Source organism: Pseudoliparis swirei, chromosome 12, assembly GCF_029220125.1.
Source record: "Pseudoliparis swirei isolate HS2019 ecotype Mariana Trench chromosome 12, NWPU_hadal_v1, whole genome shotgun sequence".
In the NCBI taxonomy this organism is placed as follows: domain Eukaryota; kingdom Metazoa; phylum Chordata; class Actinopteri; order Perciformes; family Liparidae; genus Pseudoliparis; species Pseudoliparis swirei.
The window spans coordinates 20,123,039-20,142,028 of record NC_079399.1 but is presented as its reverse complement, the minus strand read 5'-3'; the positions used below and the strand labels follow the sequence as shown (position 1 = coordinate 20,142,028).

The window sequence follows — 18,990 nt, the reverse complement described above, 5'->3', positions numbered from 1 at the left end:
TACTGTATTGTGTACCGGTGGTTGGTTTTGATGGAGGAAAGTGTTCCGTGGTTTATTTTAATAAATTCCATTCAAAAGTTAAGTGCGAAATCACAAAATGGTAACTTTCATGAAACTGAAACTACACTTCCCAGAATGCCTTTAGCCTGTCCGTGCTATATTTGTAATTACTCACTTGTTTTGGGTTGCCCTTTAAGTATAAATACATTTTCTCTATGTTACCTGCTTTGCAGGGAGGCCTCAATTTGAGCTCATGCGCAATTTTAACAACACGTATTATTTAAAATGTATTAGTAGTTTATATGAAAGACAAACACTTGAAACGTCACAGCACTGTGGAGCAATGCCACACTGTTTGTTTTTGGTTTGTTCAGATTCTTGTTTCATTAGTAATGGGTTACTTTTGGAACACATGAACTGTCTCTCTTTGCATTGTACACTCAAAGTGTCTGTCCGACAGTGGCCCTCGATTAACCACGAGCGGAGCGTGACAGCCTGCGGCGGGGATTATCAAAAGAAAATGTCACATTTAACAACATCATTCTCGCGGGGAGAAAAAGAAGAAGGGAACAAAACCACAGAAACACTTCCTCGTATAAACGTCTGGATTCAAGCTTCCCATTCATTCATCGACAGTCATGTGACAGACATGTGATTCAGAGAATGAAGTCAAATATAACATATATCACATTTTATGTTCAACATGTAATACAGTAGGGATTTGGAAATATTGTTACGGGTTCATATCATTAAAAAAGTGCACAGTGTATGGATATATATTAGGGCTGTCAGCCAGGGCCGGAGTGGGGCCACTTTTCAGCCTGGGAATTTCAGGCTCAAGACCAGCCCACTTTTTTCATGGTAGTGGATATTGGATAAATGAAGCAACAGTTCAGCTCTTACTATCCTGTAGTTCTTTTATTAATACCATGGTCCAACAAATAATGTAAAGGTTAAATACAACAATAATAATCCACTTAAGATGAGAAGTTAACAAAAAATATGCATAACATTAAAAAAGGCAGAAGGGCATAGCAGGGGTGTCAGACTCAGATTAGGCAGTAGGCCAGATTTGTTGGCGTGAGACCTCATGGGGGCCGTCATTGTCATGGTCATTATCATTTTTCTGCATGAGTATTATATAGTGGTGATTTACTCCTTTACTACACCCACTTCTGAGCAAACAATGCATATTGGTTCATCAAGTACTGTCATATACTGCTCTTTCTTAGAATATATAACTTTAATTCATATAGTGTCCTCTGTTATCCTCTCTACCTGTCCCTGTAGTCATGGCCTCCTCATTGCAAATGTTGGGCTCATCATTTTCAGCAGGAGACTGTCTTATCTGCTGCTCCGAAGCTACAAAGAAAATTAAGTCATATTACTGCATACTTCAATGTCAATATCAATATTATATATCAATATTTCCATAATATTTGCAAAGTCTATGGATCGCCATATTTTGGGTGATATAAAAAGGCTAATATTTTAATTCAATTTAATATTTTGCTTGGTAATAGGTTGACAACGCTACAATGATATTAATCAAGGCTACAACGTGAGCCGAATAGTTATGTTGCTAATCATTAGGCCTTTGTCTCTCTTTACCAGTTGCCACTTGTGTTTATCCTCTTAAAAATAAATCTGTAAGCTTGGCACATTTGGCAGCATCCTCCTCCAATGCCTTTCTTTTTTTCAACCTGGCTTTTCTAGCCCCTCCTGCCCTCTTCCTCCCGTCCATCCTCCCTGACGCGTATCGTTACGGTCGGGCCGGCCCAGCTATCAGGAGCTGAGAAAACTTTTTGGAAAAGACGGCTAAGGGCCGAACCAACTCGATTAGGAAGTTCTCCTCTCCCAAATTGAGTTGGTTGGTTCCATAATGGACTGAACCAACTCTATTATTTGGGAGGGGTGAACTTCCTCGCATGGTACAACCCATGCAGAGGCTGCGGTGTCAGAATGCGGAACGTGTGTAGCCCACTTTAAGAGAAGATGGACTAACATGACAAATGTCAACAAATACAATTCTCGACCGGCCCAGAAGTAAAGCGGCCCACCGGGAACTCTCCCGATTACCCACCCCGGGCCTGCTGTCAGCGTTAACGCGTTAATCTATGCGATTCATTTGGCGCGATTAACGCACCAAAATATTTTAACGCAATGAACGCAACTTTGTTTACTTCCGGTGTCGTTGAAGTTGTTGCACTCCTCTGAGTGTCAAGCCGCGGCAGTCCGCCTCCTTCCTCCCGTCTGCTCCTCGATATTCACAGAGAAGCAGAGGGCGACGTGTCGGTGACGCGGGGCGGAAGGTGCAGGGGACTTTTCTTTTTTTTTGCTCCGCTCGATGCGCGCGCAGACACGCCGGCATGGAGCTCTGCGGCACGCGAGACGGAGAGCGGAGAAGAGTGAACGACACGTGGAGACAGAATGACATGCTGCTGTAGAGACGATCAACAACAGACGTTTAGTTTAATAAAAGAACAAAGACGTCTTGAAGCCTCTCTTCATTTAGAAGTATAAGAACAACCTGGTTTAGTGAGTCCTTGCCCTGGAATATCGTATGCATTGCTTCACAAATAGCGCAGGTATTCTCCACTAGTGTCCTTTTTTATATTATATTTCATTTAGCTGACTTTTTCTTTCCAAAGTGACTTGCAATAAGTGCATTTTTAGGCATATTGTGCACCACCATACTTCTAGTTCCAACTTCTGTTGGAGGCCTATTAGGTTTTCCAGTCTTGTTTGAGGCATTATGCCCCCAACACACACCTTTTGTTACATGTTTGGTGAGGTGTCTAGAAGACAGTTCAACCAGTCTAACCTGAACAGGTAACATAAAAGCTAGTAGGTAGGGAGGGGTACGTCTTAAAAAAAGAGGGGAAAAAACTGTTTCTCTTTTTTTACATTTCATTCTTATTTCATGTTATATATTGCAACTTCTTGTTTTTAATAGCACCAGTGCAGATGAGTCGGTGAACATCCCCTTTATATGCTTGGAAAACTAGTGGGCCTCTACACACACTCAACTACTTCCATATGACGTGAGATTTAAATTAACAAGAGAAGCATTGTTCCAGTTGTATTGAAATGAAGTTCAAGATAACTTGAGATACAACAAAACAAAGTGTATTTCCCCCTATACTGTTTAACTATTCACGTGCTTCTCATATTACACGACCTAAAGGTAGGCTCGTGATTCGTCGAGCGGGGCGCCCCGCCCCCTCCCGCTCAGTTGGCCGGGTTGTACACGTCAGCAGTCATTAAGTTGTAAGCAAGATGTATCACCGTCCCGTCATCCTCTTCCTGGTACGAGGAGCGCGGTGACACTTATCACCTCGTTTGGGTGAGTCAAAAATGAAGTGACGTAACTTCATTTTTTTAACGTCGCATTTCGCGCGTATCATTTATTTAATGCGTGTTCGCTTTGTTCTACTTTTTCTTTTCTCTCTCTCTATCTATCTCCAACAGGTGGCAAAAACAAGCGGCTCCAGCGACTGTTTTTGGCAAATGTCACGTCGCGGGTTTCAGGTGGGGAGGAGAAGCAGCCGCCAAACACGGTGTTGACGTCGGGCCGTCGGAACCGGAGTTGGGGAGCTTCGTCCGCACGAGGAACGCCGTGTTAGTTTGCAATGAGGGCGCGCGCGAGACGAGGTGAATGAAAGTCGTTTCTGTCGTCTTCTAAAAGTTCGTTTCACTGCCAGAACAAAATGAGGTTTCGGCTGCTCAAACGGAACCTGCTCGCGCTGTTGGGTGTTTCCGTTGTCGTCGTGACTCTCCTGCTTACCACGCGCGTGTTATTGGTTCCCGACAATGACACGAGCGGACCCAACACCGACGCCGGTGTGATTCGTCGGTTAGTGAACGGCGGCGACGCCGCGGCGAACTTCGACTTCAGTTCGCTCGCGGAGTTGACGAAGTCCGTTTTCAACGCCAATTACAAGCAGTGCGTGCGCAACGCGGACGCGTTCCCAGGGGAGCCTCGACTGGTGCTTGTTGTGCAGGTCCACAACAGGCCCGAATACCTCCGGCTGCTCATCAGGTCACTGCAGAAAGCCGCGGAGGTCCACGGCTTCCTCCTTATCTTCAGCCATGACTATTTTTCACAGGAAATAAACACCATTGTGCAAGAGATAACTTTCTGCAAAGTGCTGCAGATTTATTTCCCCTTCAGCACCCAGCTGTATCCTGGCGAGTTTCCTGGGAAGGACCCGCGGGACTGCCCCCGCGACGCATCCAAGGACGACGCTTTGAAAACAGGATGCCTCAACGCAGCGCACCCGGACTCCTACGGGCACTACAGGGAGGCCTTCATCACTCAGACCAAACACCACTGGTGGTGGAAGCTGCACTTCGTGTGGGAGCGGGTGGCGGTGTTGCAGGGCTACGGCGGCTTTGTGATCTTCCTGGAGGAGGACAACTACATCTTGCCGGACTTCTTCCATTACTATAAATCAATGATAGAGTTCAGGAGGAACAGCTGCCCGGACTGCGACATGCTGGCGTTGGGAAACCACAACGGCCTGGCTGATTTCACCGCGCTGTCCAATAAGGTGATGACAACTGGGTGGATGTCCACGAAACACAACATTGGTATGGCCATCTCCCGGCAGGTGTACTACAAGCTGATGGGCTGCAACAACGAGTACTGCACCTACGACGATTACAACTGGGACTGGACCCTGCAGCACCTGTCTGGAACCTGCATATCGAAGCCCATCAAAGTGCTGGCGGCGAAGGGCTCCAGGGTCCTCCACACGGGGGACTGCGGCCTCCACCAGAAGGAAGACTGCAGGCCGGAGTGGGCGTCGCAAAAGGCGGAGGAGGACCTCGCCGCGGCCAAGGACGGCCTCTTCCCGCCGTCTCTTGCGCTCGGCAGCGCGGAGACGGCGGAGCACAAGCCGCACATCAAGAACGGAGGGTGGGGGGACGTTCGAGACCACATTCTATGCAATAATTACGCCAAACGCCTTTGAGACGTGCCCATTGGACGGGCCACTCCTCCGGGTTCCAGAGGATCGGGTGGGAGGTATTCAAAGAACTCGGACCAAAAAAAACAAATCCAAAAGGGCTGCACTGCCACAGCTAGACTTCCGCATTAGTTCTTTCTTCTTTTTTAAAGTCTTTTATTTTGAATCACCAAAGCTGCACAGTTGCCAAAGACTCCCTCAAAATGTGTGTTCATAATAATGCAAGCTCGGTCATGTCGTTCAATTTCTTGCCACCTGCTCCGTTTGTCTCTGGGTGGCTTCCCAGCCAAACATTAGATTAGATGTGTGGCACAGCGATGGGAAACACGAGTCAACTATATCAGAATGTACACAAACGCGTTGACGTTTACATTTGTGGGAATTTTATTAATTTACTGGGATCAATTGCACACAGGATGTTGTTTGTTTACTAGAAGATGTATGTGTTGGTGTGTGTGAATGAATTGCCATTTTTTTTAATGAAGTGCAATGCATTTTACGTGTAGTTTTAAAATTTTTTTTGGTACGATTTTTAAGTGCAACAACAAAAGGGCACATGCACTGTACAGACTTCAGAGTTTAACACAAGTATGACTTTTATTATTTCCTGCACATAATGGAATGTGTGTTACTGAATGCAAGCTTGACCATCACCAGGGATGTTTCTTTTTGAGGCGAGGTCAGCTGACACCACTCACTTATCTAGTCTGCTACTCCCCACCTGTATCGACCCCTGATTTACGACGAAGAGATCTAGCTTGATATTGATTTTTTTCTTTTTTCTTCTTCCTCTCCTTTTTGATCTGGACTCGCTATATTTGCTTTCTGATAAGTGGAAAGTGACCCTTTGGAGTCTCGTTCGAGGTCTTCCGCTCCGCAAACATCAGGGGAGCATCTGTGATTCCACATTTCTGTATTTGCACCTTCTTTTGTTCGAACATTATTTGGGGATTTACGTTTTTTGTTGTTGCACAATCATAGTGTGTGGAACTGAAGAAAATGTGATAAAGTTGCCTCTTTACAGTGTAAAACTGAGAAAATTAACACGCATTGCCTTAAATCTGACCAACAGTGCCTTTTTTTTTTTTTCAAGTGTCTCCTTTGTTTAAAATAGATTGTTAAAGGTGCACTGATGACGTGTCAGTGCTGGGGACTTGTCGTTCAACAACAAATATTTATATATATATTTTGTTAGTTGTGAGAGGTGGACAAGATGGAATGTGAATGGTCATTTCAAAAACACCTTCATAGTCTAATTAGCATAAATTATTGCATCACTTTTAGATCTTCTTGATTTTATCGGTTCACCTCAGCGTGCCTTACGGAGATTCCTGTTAAAGAAATATGAAGTGAATGTGACGAAATAAATGGATCTTCTATTGTATATTGAAAAGCACAATTCATTTTAATAACAATGCCAAGCGTGTTTGTTTGTTGATACTGTAGTTGGTTGAGAACAAGACCAACTTAGTTTTATTTTATTTTTTGCTAGCATGTTGCCTTTTTCTTTCTGATAATCACTTGAAATATCTGTGTTCACGTAATGTTTGCCAAATGGGGAGAACAAAATAAAAGGCAGAATTTTCATTGTCTCATGGATTTTAAAGAAAGTGACACTTTTTTTTAACAGCTTCCAAATGCACAAATAATGTATAGATGTAAACTTCCGATGGAGGTTTCCAGGGAACCCCTTTTATTTGATTCTTGAGGCCATTACTCAGGTGTATTAAGAACACGCGCATGTACACGGCTGTCTCCCGATAAGCTTCCCCTCTGATCTCTGTCGGGTTCTTTAGTTATCCCTTCATTTGAGCAGTTCAGTCAAGGAAATAATTCTAAAATGAAACAGCTACATATGAACACAACAAACCAAACTTAATAACTCTTGGGAGCATTACCAATAATTAGCGGGAGACACGATTAGTGGAAACTGGAGGGACTAATGAGGAAATGACATGACCCGTCAAATAGAGCATCACCAAGACACGTCAGTCGGAATATCAGCGAGTAAGTTCATATCAGTATACATATATATAATTCATATATCATATGTCAGATTAGCGAGGCTGTTAAAAGCGGTCACATCGGGACGCGTTCGCGGTCTTTGGAGCAGCTGAACCCCGAACAAAAGAGACGCTTATCGGAGATCGATGGTGTTTTCCGGACACGTCACATGACTGAACCGTGTGCTTCCATTGGCCAGATACATTCCGTGTTTATTTCCGGAAGTAAGTTGTTTTCAGTGTCAGACTTTCCATAAGGACTATCCCACACCAACTCCAGACCGACAGGTAAACACTCAACAAAACGTATACTTTTATTGAAATCAATTCAATATTTTTTTGTTTATTCTCGTGAAGTCGAGCAAGTCAGTTGTCAAATCGATTAATTTCCTTCATGTTTACGTTTCCACAATGATGTAGCCAGCCTTAGCCGTTAGCGTTAGCTGTTGCTGTCGGGAGCCTACGTCATAGACTTTTGTTTACCACAGACAGACACATAATTGTTGTTGTTAAATTGTTCGTAGCCACTCAAAGCAACGCCAGAGGCTTAGTGCCATTTCTTAACTCTGAGAGGAGGCCGATAGGGCCTCGCGAGAGCGCTAATACGGCCGCTAGTTGGAGAGATACAATGGCGTTAGCTGACCATCCTAGCTAGCTCGTGAGCTAGCTGAGGCTGCCTACTTTATATATACTGCACTCAAATGAATGAACCTTTCGGGAGGTTAGCCGTTCCGTCGTACTCCAAACAAAGTGTTACTCCCAGAAGTGCAGCTCGTGCATTAACCGCTTGTCATCCTGTATGTTTCAGCCTCCTTAAGGTGTGCCCTCGTGCATCACAATGGCACATTGGTTTCACAGAAACCCGCTGAAGGCAACGGCGCCCGTGCCCTTTAATTTCTACGGCGTGGCAGGGAGCCCGGCTGCCAATAAGATATGCAAGTATGTCTTATCTCCATTACATAACTCGAGAAACGTTGACTGTTGACCACGGCAGAAACGCTGTGGTATAATGGTGTTTCTTGTCACTATGTCCTCTCTACCGATGATGTAATGCCACTTCCGTTTGACCAGTCACCTCTTTGGCTCTAACGAGGTGGCACTGCCTTGTTGCACATAATTGCTTTGAATGGCACAATGATCGGGATATTTTTAGAGCGTCAATTGATGGCTACTGCTTTGACACATTCAGTGACCTGAGGACGAACAGGGCGAGACTGCTGGAGATGTTCACCGATGTCACCTGCAACCCCGAGATCATGACGAATGCCACGGATGCATATTTCTCCCTCCTCCAAGGTGTGTTTACACTCCCAAACAAGTCCTGTGTTTCCTGTCAATATGTTTTCTCTGTTATGCCCACCACCGATTACGTCAACAGCACTTTACTTTAATTCTGGTGGAGAGCGTAAAGTCACATCTGGAATCATGGGAGCCTACATTTTCAAAGGGCTTAAAATGACATGCAGTACATAATGATACTCAAAGCACTTTGTAAACTGCTATGCAAATAAAGTTGAGTGTTTACAAAGTGATTTTGAAACAACAGAAAGCGCAACAGTGGCACAACAAAGCAAAACAAGCCATGGTAAAAGTTAAACCCTGACAAAATAGCACTGAAGATGAAACCATACCCCACTTTGATAGGGTCTAGACTCTACCCCATGTCGACGTGTCCTTGGGCAAGACCCATAACCCCACATTGCTCCCATAGCTGTGCCTACGGCGTGTGACTGTTATGTAGTCCACATGGGCAGGTGGCACCTTAGACACTACCACTAGTGTATGCATGAGTGATGACACGATGTGTTAAAGTGCTTTGAATGGTTGGAAGACGACACAAGTGCTATAGAAGTACAGCTCCATTACCGTCTGCTCGGGCAGGTCAGAAGGACCCAACCTGAGAATCTATTCAATCAGTTTATTTTGTATAGCCCAATATCACAAATGACAAATTTGACTCAGAATCAGAATCCGTTTATTGCCAGGAATGTTTACACAAACCAGGATTTTTTTTTGGCGAAAGGTGCCACATTTGACACGACAAACAACAATCAACGCGACAGCAACAGTGCAAAGTGTGTATTAACTTAAGTATAATATAAGATAAAGATAAACAAATAAGATAAAGATAAACAAATAACGTTAAAGTGTTTAGGTGTGTGTTTAAGTGTGTGTTTCAAGAGACATGTGTGTTTAAGTTAAAGTGTATGTTACATGTGACGTGTGTTTAAGTTAAAAGTGCATGTTAAAGTGACATGTGTGTGGAGGAGGCCTCCAGGAGGGAAGAAGAAGGAGGAGGGAGGAGGAGTAGGAAGAAGAAGGAGGAGAAGGAAGAGGAAGGAGGGGGAAGGAGGAAGAAGAGGAGGTAGTCCTGGGAGTGACAGTCAGTCAGTGGGGGACCCGGGCTCCATTGATGAGCCCGACTGCCGACGGGAAAAAACTTTTGGTGTGGCGGGAGGTCTTTGTCCTGATGGGCCGCAGCCTCCTACCAGAGGGGAGGGACTCGAACAGGGAGTGTCCAGGGTGGGAGCGGTCAGTGACAATCTTTCTGGCCCGCTTCAGTGACCTAGAAGTGAACAGGACCTGGAGGGAAGGCAGATTGCAGCCAATAACCCTCTCGGCCGAGCGGATGATGCTCTGTCTCGGAGTGCTTTACAATATGTACACATAGACATCCCTGTCCAAAGACCTCACATCGGATCAGGAAACGCTACCAAAAAAGACATTTAAAATCTACGGCTCAGTTAGCCAGTTGTGGGTTGTAATCCAGAAAAGGCGTAGACCGTTTCTTTGTTTTTTCTTCTTTCATCTTGCTTTACATCTAACCAACTGCTTCTCTTTTTTCCCATTTTATTTCTTCAATACTGATGACATCCATCCAAGGCTTTATCTCGTCCTTGGATGGAACTACTCAGGAGAACAAGATGAGGTTCATCCAGAACTTCAAGTGGATTGACACCTTACAAGGAAACACACCAAGGTAAAACCCCACTGAATACTCGAGTCTCATTGGATGCGTTTCATGGAGCGTTCACGGTTACGCGCCGTTGGTACGTGAATGCGCTGCAGTTTTAAGGAGAGGCAAAGTAAATTGTTTCCAGGAGGCCTTAACCACTTATTTGAGTGAATATATTCATATTTGAAATGCAGAGTGCTACCAAGTGTTAGGATATACGCCGGAATGAGGAATTCTGGGCACAGCCGACGAGTAAAAAAAGTGTAAAAAAACCTTCAAGACACAGTAAAGAAGCCTTATCTTTATTCTTAGTAATAATGTGAGCGGACATCTAGTGAACACACTGAAAGACCTCTGATATCAGTGCTTTCTGCGATCTCATTGGGTCTAACCCTGTGTGAAGGTCCTCACTGCAATGAGGACTACACATTACCCAGCTCTGGTTTAGCTCATAAGACATACGCATGTGTTTCGTGTTTAATCTTGGCGTTGTTGATTTGTGTGCGTGTGCCTGCACCAGCTTGTGTAACCCACCGTTTCTCCATGCTCTTCCCCCAAGTGCCCAGCAGGATGCGATCTTTGAACTGGTCTCCATGGCCTTCAACGTAGCCCTCTGGTACACCAAGTTTGCCTCGAGACTAGCAGGGAAAGAAAAGTAAGTTGAAAAAAAAAAAAAGTTTTGATCTGTATTGTTGTACCCATTTATGTTAAATCAGTCGTATATTGATGAATGCTATATTTTTGTTAAAATTATGGATGGCTTTGTTACTATGCTAAATAATTGTCACTGTCGTGTTTTCCTCTTCTATAGCGTGACGGAGGCTGAGGCGAAAGATGTTCACCGGAGTCTGAAAGTTGCTGCTGGTATATTCAAAACCCTCAAGGTGAGGCACGCATCTACTGACAAGTCAAGTCTTCACTGGAAAAGTTTATAATTGGCATTCATTCCCCCGGAAAAAAGCACTCTGCAGGAGTCGCGGGTACAGATCGGCTCCCACTTCGATCTGCGGTGTTGGAAGCACGACACCCCGCTAGGCCCGTTAAGTTTTGCCCCTTTTACTCTTTGATGGGTGTTGAATTTAATATGTAATGAATCCAATCTGGACTTGGACAATTCTAATGTATTAGTGTACAAAACATAAAGCCACAGGTCTCCATTGACAGGAACACCTACTGTTCGTTTTACTTCCACTCAAGCACGCGAGCTGATGGCGTCTCCTAATACACTACGGAAAAAAAAAGAAGATGCAGAAAACGGAAGACAGAAACAGATTTTAACATGTCCTCTGTCTCGTCGGCTTCAGGAGGTCCACATCCCTCGTCTCATCACCCCGGCCGAAAAGGGCCGAGACCTGGAGCCCCGAGTGATCGACGCGTACATCATCCAGTGCCAAGCAGAGGCGCAAGAAGGTAAAGCCGCTTTGCATCCGCTATGTGACCAGCAGGAGCAGGAGGGAGGGAGGAGGAAAGAGGAAGGAGGAAGGATGGATGGAGGGAGGAGGGAGGGAGGAGGGAGGGGGAGGAGGAGGAGGAGGAGGAGGAGGAGGAGAGCTGCTCTCCATAACACTGTGACTTGAAAGTGGCAATATTTGAGTACTATAATACTCACACACTAGCACATCTGAATTTAAGACCGAGCGGCCCCTTCAGGAGCGATACATTTGATCTGAAACATTGTATCATAACCTGAAATAATCTGAATATTATTAGGCTGCACGACGTCACCAAATAATCCTCAGATTAGCTGTTTTACTTTGAATTGTAAATGAATGAAAACCATATTTTATTGTCCCATATTCCCTGCATTTGACCCATCCGTAGTTATTCAGGAGCAGTGCGCTGCAGCGAAGCCCCCGGGGAGCAGCTGGGGGTTCAGGGTCTTGCTCAAGGACACTTGGACATGCAGCTATGTGGAGGGCGGGGATCGAGCCGGCTGCCTTGCGGTTACGGGACGACCCTCTACTCACTGAGCGACAGCCAACATATATATATTAACATGTGATGACAGAGAGGGTTACAGATCTGGAGTTAAAGAGCGTTCTTTCCAATGACTGTAGACACTCCAGGGAATGAGTACTACCACATCCATAAAGATTCTTAATCATATCCATATTCTGGTTTTCTTTCCCACAGTGACGATTGCCAGAGCGATCGAACTGAAGCACAACGCCACGCTGATCGCGGCGTTGGCGTTTGAGACGGCGAACTTCTATCAGAAAGCCGGTCAGTATTTTGGCACTTGTGACTTTGCCATGCCGGTTAGTTCCGTGTTTAACGATGTAAGAGTCAGATGTTGTTTTCTCACATGTTAACGGGGTTCCCACTGCATAGCACCACAACAGTATTTTGCACAAGTGAGGGACCGTTCACATGTCTAAAAAGAAATTCACCTTTTGATCCAAGTTGCCGTCGCTAAGCAACCAAAACCTGCACGCTGTAATGGCGTGTAAGTTGCGCTAATTTAGCAGATAGCCTATCTGATTGTTCAGCACCGTAAATCCTCTTACAGGCATTTAAAAAACCATCAAAAATAAATACAAAAATACTAAATAATGTAAAGTAAATAAATAAATACAAAATTAATATAAACTTTAAAAAAATATTTTTTGACAAAGGAGAAAACCAATGAGGAAGTATCTTAACTCTCCTGGTACCTTAGGGTCAATTTGACCCCATTCAATGTCTAACCCTCCTGTTACCTTTATATTTCTGTCATATTTTACCCTCGGGGTCAATTTGACCCCAGCAATTAAAACCTCCAGAAAATTATTAGAATTAATATTGTTTTCCAAGTTTAAGTGTGAGGTACTTTATGTTTGTTTGTTGACTACCTAAATAGCCCTTTAAATATATAAAAAAGTTGATATTTCTTATATGTTTGACACTGAAAAACAGCCTGGGGTCAAATTGACCCGAAAGAACACCGACATTAAACATTGAATGGGGTCAAATTGACCCTAAGGTAACAGGAGGGTTAAACCTGTATTCTCTCTAATGGCCATCAGACGGCAATTCCTCTTGTTGCAAAAAGAGTAGTTGTATGGAAGTGGATGAGAAATTGACTCTACTGCCACTTTCATTACTTCAGTGAACATGAGTTCTTGGTCTCGATTTGATTGGTAGTCTCTCGTCACAGACCGTAGAGCGCTGGGTCACCCTGTACAGAAATGATCCTCATATCTTTATATTTACGGATATAGAAAGGGGGACATCTGCTACCTGTGATCGGTTTTTCGATGCAAGAATTATTATCTCAGCCCCCTCCATCCTCCATCTAACGTTACACTGGCACGGGGAGCAGTGATGATCAAACATGACATTGTCAAAATATAAAATGCAATATATCTGGCGTCATGCCTCACTCTATTGGATCACACCAAAAAGCAAATGCATATTTCTTTCATGGGAACTATATTTTCAAAACTAACCCAGAAAACCTCCATCTGAGGTCGTTCTGGTGCTAAAGCCTCAACCATTCGACAACAGGCTGTTAAAGGTCAGCATCTCTGTCCGCAGACCACACGTTGAACACCTTGGAGCCAGAGTGCAGTAGCAAATGGAGGAAGTACTTTCAGCTGAAGCAGCACTTTTACATGGCTTATGTAAGCATATCCTGATGCCGCTCACTCGCACTTTTGTTCATGTCGAGGAACGGAGCTCAGCAAACATTGCCTTGTGGATGAGACGCACTCTTCTTCACAGTGGACGGAAGAAAAGGCGTCTCCCGATGGTACTTCTTACTAGCTGCTGTGTTTACAGGCGTACTGCTACCACGGACAGACGCTGCTGGCGAGCGACAAGTGCGGCGAGGCTATACGATCACTCCAGGAGGCGGAAAAGTGTATGTATATAAATTAGGGCTGGGCAACGATTACAATTTTTAATCGCGATTAATCGCATGATTTCCCTGATTAAACATCTCTCTTGTTCTGCCTGTTTTGTGATATACATGCCTAAAAGGTGCCTAATATTTCTAGACTGAAATAATATCGGCATTATAATTATTATAACTATGAGGATTTTTTTAGTTGCCTATTTTGTGGAGCCCCCTCAGGACGTGGTGCCCTACGCACAGCGCATAGTGCGCTATGGGAGCGGCGGCGCTGGTTTGAGTGTATAGCACAAACAACAATGAACTAGTGGAGGCGGCAAGGTGCTCTGTATTGCCAGATTGGAAATGGTGAAGTATCGTACCAAAGGCTCAAAATGGTTGTATTTGGAGGATAATTATCGTGTATCTGGCAACCCTGAGATCGGTCGACCAATGACTGTTCTCTATACTAGGAGATACCATTTCCAAAACTTGTAAGGGGTAAATCCTAGTTTCAAAAAACCCAGAGAAGCAAAATCCCGGACGTTTTTGGAATCCCTGTCGGACGCATTTTTTACGGCTCAAAAGCAGGACATGTCCGGGGGAAACCGGACGTCTGGTCACCCGATGTCCAGTCGTCCCCAGTGAGAGCAACAGGGTGCACGTTGTGAAGCTGTCGCTTTTGCAGTCCTCTCCTTTTCAGACAACTCGTGTATTCTCCGTGTGATGTGTGTCTTGAGGGCGTCTCATACCTGCCGTCATTTGTTGAGATTCTCCATGTTTGTTAAACCGCGAATGCCTTTCTTTTCCGGCGCCGCAGCAAGCAGTAGCAGACTTTTACAAAATAAAAGCCTGTGAGCAACACACTTTTACAATAATAAAATAAATAATAAAACCTGCGTTAACGCGCGATAAAATAATTGTCGGCGTTAATTAATTGATGCGTTAACGCAAGATTAACGCGTTAACGTGCCCAGCCCTAATATAAATAAATATATCTGTGTCTTTTAGATTTAGCATTTGTTTAACCCCCCCTTCCCCTCCCCGGACTGTCTCCATGGCTCTCTTGTATTTACGCGGCGACGTCTCCCTTTAGGTTACTCGCATGCCGAGGGGCTGTGTAAAGAGTACCGTCAGACCAAAGGGCCCGGGACCACGGCCAAGCCGTCGGAGCAGCTGTTCTTCCTCAAACTGGGCGGCGTCATTAAGAACACACTGGAGAAGTGCCAGAGGGAAAATGGCTTCATGTGAGTCGGGGCAGACCTATTCACTGTCGTTCTCCAGTGGAACCCTCTACACACGGTCTTGTAAAAAAAAATGAACGTCCCTTGTTCATTTCCTCAGATACTTCCACAAGATCCCAGTTGAGGCGCCCCAGCTGGAGTTGAAGGCGAGTTATGGCCTGGCTGAGCCAATCCCCTTCGAGCTGCCGCCCCTCAGTGAGCAGTGCACTCCTGAAGTCTACGCCACCTTTGACCTGACTAAGGGAGCCAAAAATGACAAGGTACTGCGGCTCAGCTCAAAGTTTATCGCAACGTAGACCGGACGACAGCACGCACAAGACATGATGAGGTCTTTGTTCTGAAGAAAACCTAGTGTGTGTGTGTGTATAAGTATATACAAGGCCCGGACCCCCACCTGACGTGGTCACCTCCCATCCCCCACACCTCAAGCCTGTGTTATGCACACACTACTTTGCACACTAATCATTGCACATGCACTTTTTGCACTCCTCCCCTGCTTTTTGTATTTTTAGTAGTACTTATTGTGTTTGTATGTTTTTATGTTCACTGTATGCACCCATACACCAGAACAAATTCCAGGTAGGTGAAAACCTACTTGGCAATAAATACAATTCTGATTCTGATTCTGATTCTGATTCTGATATACACTACCGTTCAAAAGTTTGGGGTCACTTAGAAATGTCTTTATTTTTCAAAGAAAAGCACTGTTTTTTCAATAAAGATAACATTAATCAAAAATACACACTCTACATTGTTAATGTGGTAAATGACTATTCTCGGTGGAAACGTCTGGTTTCTAATGAAATATCTCCAGAGGTGTATAGAGGCCCATTTCCATCAACGATCACTCCAGTGTTCTAATGGTACATTGTGTTTGCTAATCGCCTTAGAAGACTAATATCTGATTAGAAAACCCTTGTGCAATTATGTTAGCACAGCTGAAAACAGTTATGCTGGTGATATCAGCTATACAACTGGCCTTCCTTTGAGCTTGAAGTTTGAAGAACAAAATTAATACTTCAAATATTAATCATTATTTCTAACCTTGTCAATGTCTTGACTTTATTTTCTATTCAATTTTCAATTCATTTTATAAATAAAAGTGAGTTTTCATGGAAGACACGAAATTGTCTGGATGACCCCAAACTTTTGAACGGTAGTATATATATATATACACATATATGTGTGTATATATTGTGGGTATGTGTATACACACACACACACACATACATATATATATATATATAGACCTGTTGCTTGTGGTCTAGACAGCGGCGTTAGATAGTTGCGGTTTGTATACCTTCAATGCACCTCTCTAGTTTACGTGTGTGTGTGTGTGTGTGTGCGTGTGTTCAAGGATGTGTGTTGCTTCACATTTGTGTTGTCGCTCTTCCCTGCAGGCCAAGCCCAAGGAGCTGGAGGTGAAACCAGTGAAGGAGCCAGATCTGAAGCCTCAGAAGGACACAGGCTGTGTCCTCTCCTAAACCATCCACGGTCGAGCCCTCATGCTTCAGTCCCATCTATTGTAACGATGGCATCCATTCTTATTTTCATGTAAACACTCTTGTAGGAAAAATGTACATATTATTATAATATTATTTTTTTCATCCCTGGTGTTTTCCGTTTCAGCTGAAAGTGGGTAGTGCATTCGGGTGTGACGGCCATTATCTGAGCCAGTCCTCCTCTTTAACGGCTCATAAATTAAACTTAAAACGTTTTTGAAAAGATCTGAAGCTCTTTTTAGTCATCACTTGTCGGCTAAAATGATAACTTCAAGTGAAGGTCTTTACCTGAGACCTTTTTAAAGAACCATTCTAAAGAAGCCTTATTGGTGAAGCCGTCTCACTAATGGTGCCTGTGGCTGCAATGTAAACCTCCGCTCTGCGGCCTCTTGCAGAAGAAGTGTCTGACCTGGTTAGAAGACGGCTCGGATAATAAAAACTGGCCTCGGGACATGGATCTAAACCACACCAAAAAACAAAACAATAGAAAATACTATATATTGCCCCACTGCATAGGATATGACGCAACCATCCATAATGAGCAACGGCAGTAACTTGCATTCGCACAATTGTATTTTTGTGCGTTTCATGCCGATATTAAGTCACAATCATAATAATCAACAGGGTTGAAATGTAAATCAGTAGTGGACGGGCAAAAAAAGATCAACAAACAAAGCGCATGCGTCAGCGCTGGGCATATTCGGTTTGTTTTAGCTGTTGCAGTTTACAATCAATACTTTATTTAGATCACGTGACGTATGTACTGTAGTTATTTTTACATAGCTGGGTTATTTTAATTTTGTACTTCTACTATTCATATATTGCAAACTTTTATTACTGGATGAATCATTCTTTAACATGTTTAGGGATTCTGTGATTTATCCCTGATAATATTAGTTTAATTTATTTTCTATCATGTGACATTTTAGTTAAACACCATGAGAACAATGTACGCGTGTATAATCCTGCGTTGCTCATGTTTTCTGTGTTGATTTAAATTTTGTTCTTTTAAAAATATATATTTCAATGGACTGATGCATACACAGTGAAATGGTTACTATTTTTGTGAAGTGTTCGGTTGCTGAGCGAGTGCTAACACTGCTGTACATCTGTGGAGTGTTTGCCCTTAAGGATATAGAGCTCGGGGCATGAGCAGCATTTAAAGTTATCTTATCAAACACACTCCCCACACACACACACACACACACACACTCACTTGAAGTGTGACACTCAATCACTGAAAAACGTTGTAAAAACTGTAATATACTGTTCACATGAACTTATATTAACTGAACGGTGGTAGAAAGTGAATGAGTCTCACTGAATTAGATTATAGCACATTTATAACGCCGTTTCACTTTATAGTCGGCTGTGCAGGAAGTTGAGTTTGGATCGGAGGGAAATGGATCGACGAAGGCACGGAGGCCATTCGGTCATTTTTATAGTTGGAACGGACGGATTTAGATTCATAGAAATCAAACCAACGCTTGTCGTTTTTGTTCTTTTCGAGGCACGCTGTTCATTTGAAGGGCGTGTCAGATCACCATTACAGTGTACACTCTTTATTCCTCCTCCAACGGTGTCTGTCATGTAAAATGTATTTCTAACGGTATTAAATCATCCTTACGAGTCCATTCTGTGTGTTCATGTATGTCACCGCGGGTTGAAGCGTCAGAACTGCTAATATTACACATTTTGACACATCCAGGTCCGAGATAGTGCAGCTGCAGGATGTAGATTGAGCAGCCGGCAGCTTCCGCTTCTGAAAACCTGCATGCTCTCTCCTGACCACTAGGAGGGCGACTCCTTGGGTTGTATAGAAGTCTGAGAAATTGACTCTACTTCTCTCTTTTTTTGTCACTTACATTTTTTATTTGTTTCGTGATATAAACATAAAACAAGTACAAAAATGTCAGACATAAACATATATATATACACCCATATCCATACACACACACACAGACATACATACATATACACACACATATACACACACACATACCCTCCCCTCCAAAACACAAACAACAACAATAAAAAACAACAAAAAACAACCCCTTAATTATCTTTTACTTGTAAGTGTATATACACTACCCTGCATCTGTATTTGCAATCCCCTCAAAATCCAAATCTTACCCCTGAGTATTTGACCCCTCCTCTAATTTGTAATGAAAGCCATCAGACCTTTCCATGCTTGGTCAGTTTGGCTTGAACTGTTCTTCAGCCTGGCAATCATACTTTCAAAAGCAGCCGTCTCCGTCATGAGTTTTAGCCAGTCTGTGAGCGTGGCCGTATGTGGGCTCTTCCAGTTTCTCAGGATAAGCCTCGCTGCCACCATGAAGCCTGTTAGTGACAGTCTGATCTCTGCTTTGGCGAGGCCTGGTGGCACCAGTGATGTGTCCCCTAATAAACACAGTTGTGGGGATTCTGGTAAAGGCCGCTTGAGCCACCCTTCTAATGTCTTTAGTACTGCCTTCCATAAAGGCCACACATTGGAGCACTCCCAC

The 18,990-nt window shown here is 43.8% G+C and overlaps 2 protein-coding genes across 2 annotated transcripts; both read left to right on the top strand.

Annotated features, from left to right (window-relative positions):
* Window positions 1-3,267: 3,267 nt before the first annotated feature.
* Window positions 3,268-6,555, top strand: LOC130202495 (alpha-1,6-mannosyl-glycoprotein 2-beta-N-acetylglucosaminyltransferase). The gene is made up of 2 exons (XM_056428088.1): window positions 3,268-3,346; window positions 3,472-6,555. The coding sequence occupies exon 2, from the start codon at window positions 3,711-3,713 to the stop codon at window positions 4,974-4,976; it is 1,266 nt and encodes a 421-aa protein (XP_056284063.1). The 5' UTR covers window positions 3,268-3,346; window positions 3,472-3,710; the 3' UTR covers window positions 4,977-6,555.
* A 637-nt stretch (window positions 6,556-7,192) lies between these two features.
* brox (BRO1 domain and CAAX motif containing) lies at window positions 7,193-18,118 on the top strand. The gene is made up of 13 exons (XM_056428671.1): window positions 7,193-7,261; window positions 7,782-7,912; window positions 8,163-8,269; window positions 9,857-9,953; window positions 10,489-10,584; window positions 10,741-10,813; window positions 11,234-11,339; window positions 12,063-12,152; window positions 13,446-13,531; window positions 13,689-13,770; window positions 14,837-14,987; window positions 15,085-15,244; window positions 16,385-18,118. The coding sequence occupies exons 2-13, from the start codon at window positions 7,812-7,814 to the stop codon at window positions 16,466-16,468; spliced, it is 1,233 nt and encodes a 410-aa protein (XP_056284646.1). The 5' UTR covers window positions 7,193-7,261; window positions 7,782-7,811; the 3' UTR covers window positions 16,469-18,118.
* Window positions 18,119-18,990: the final 872 nt, after the last annotated feature.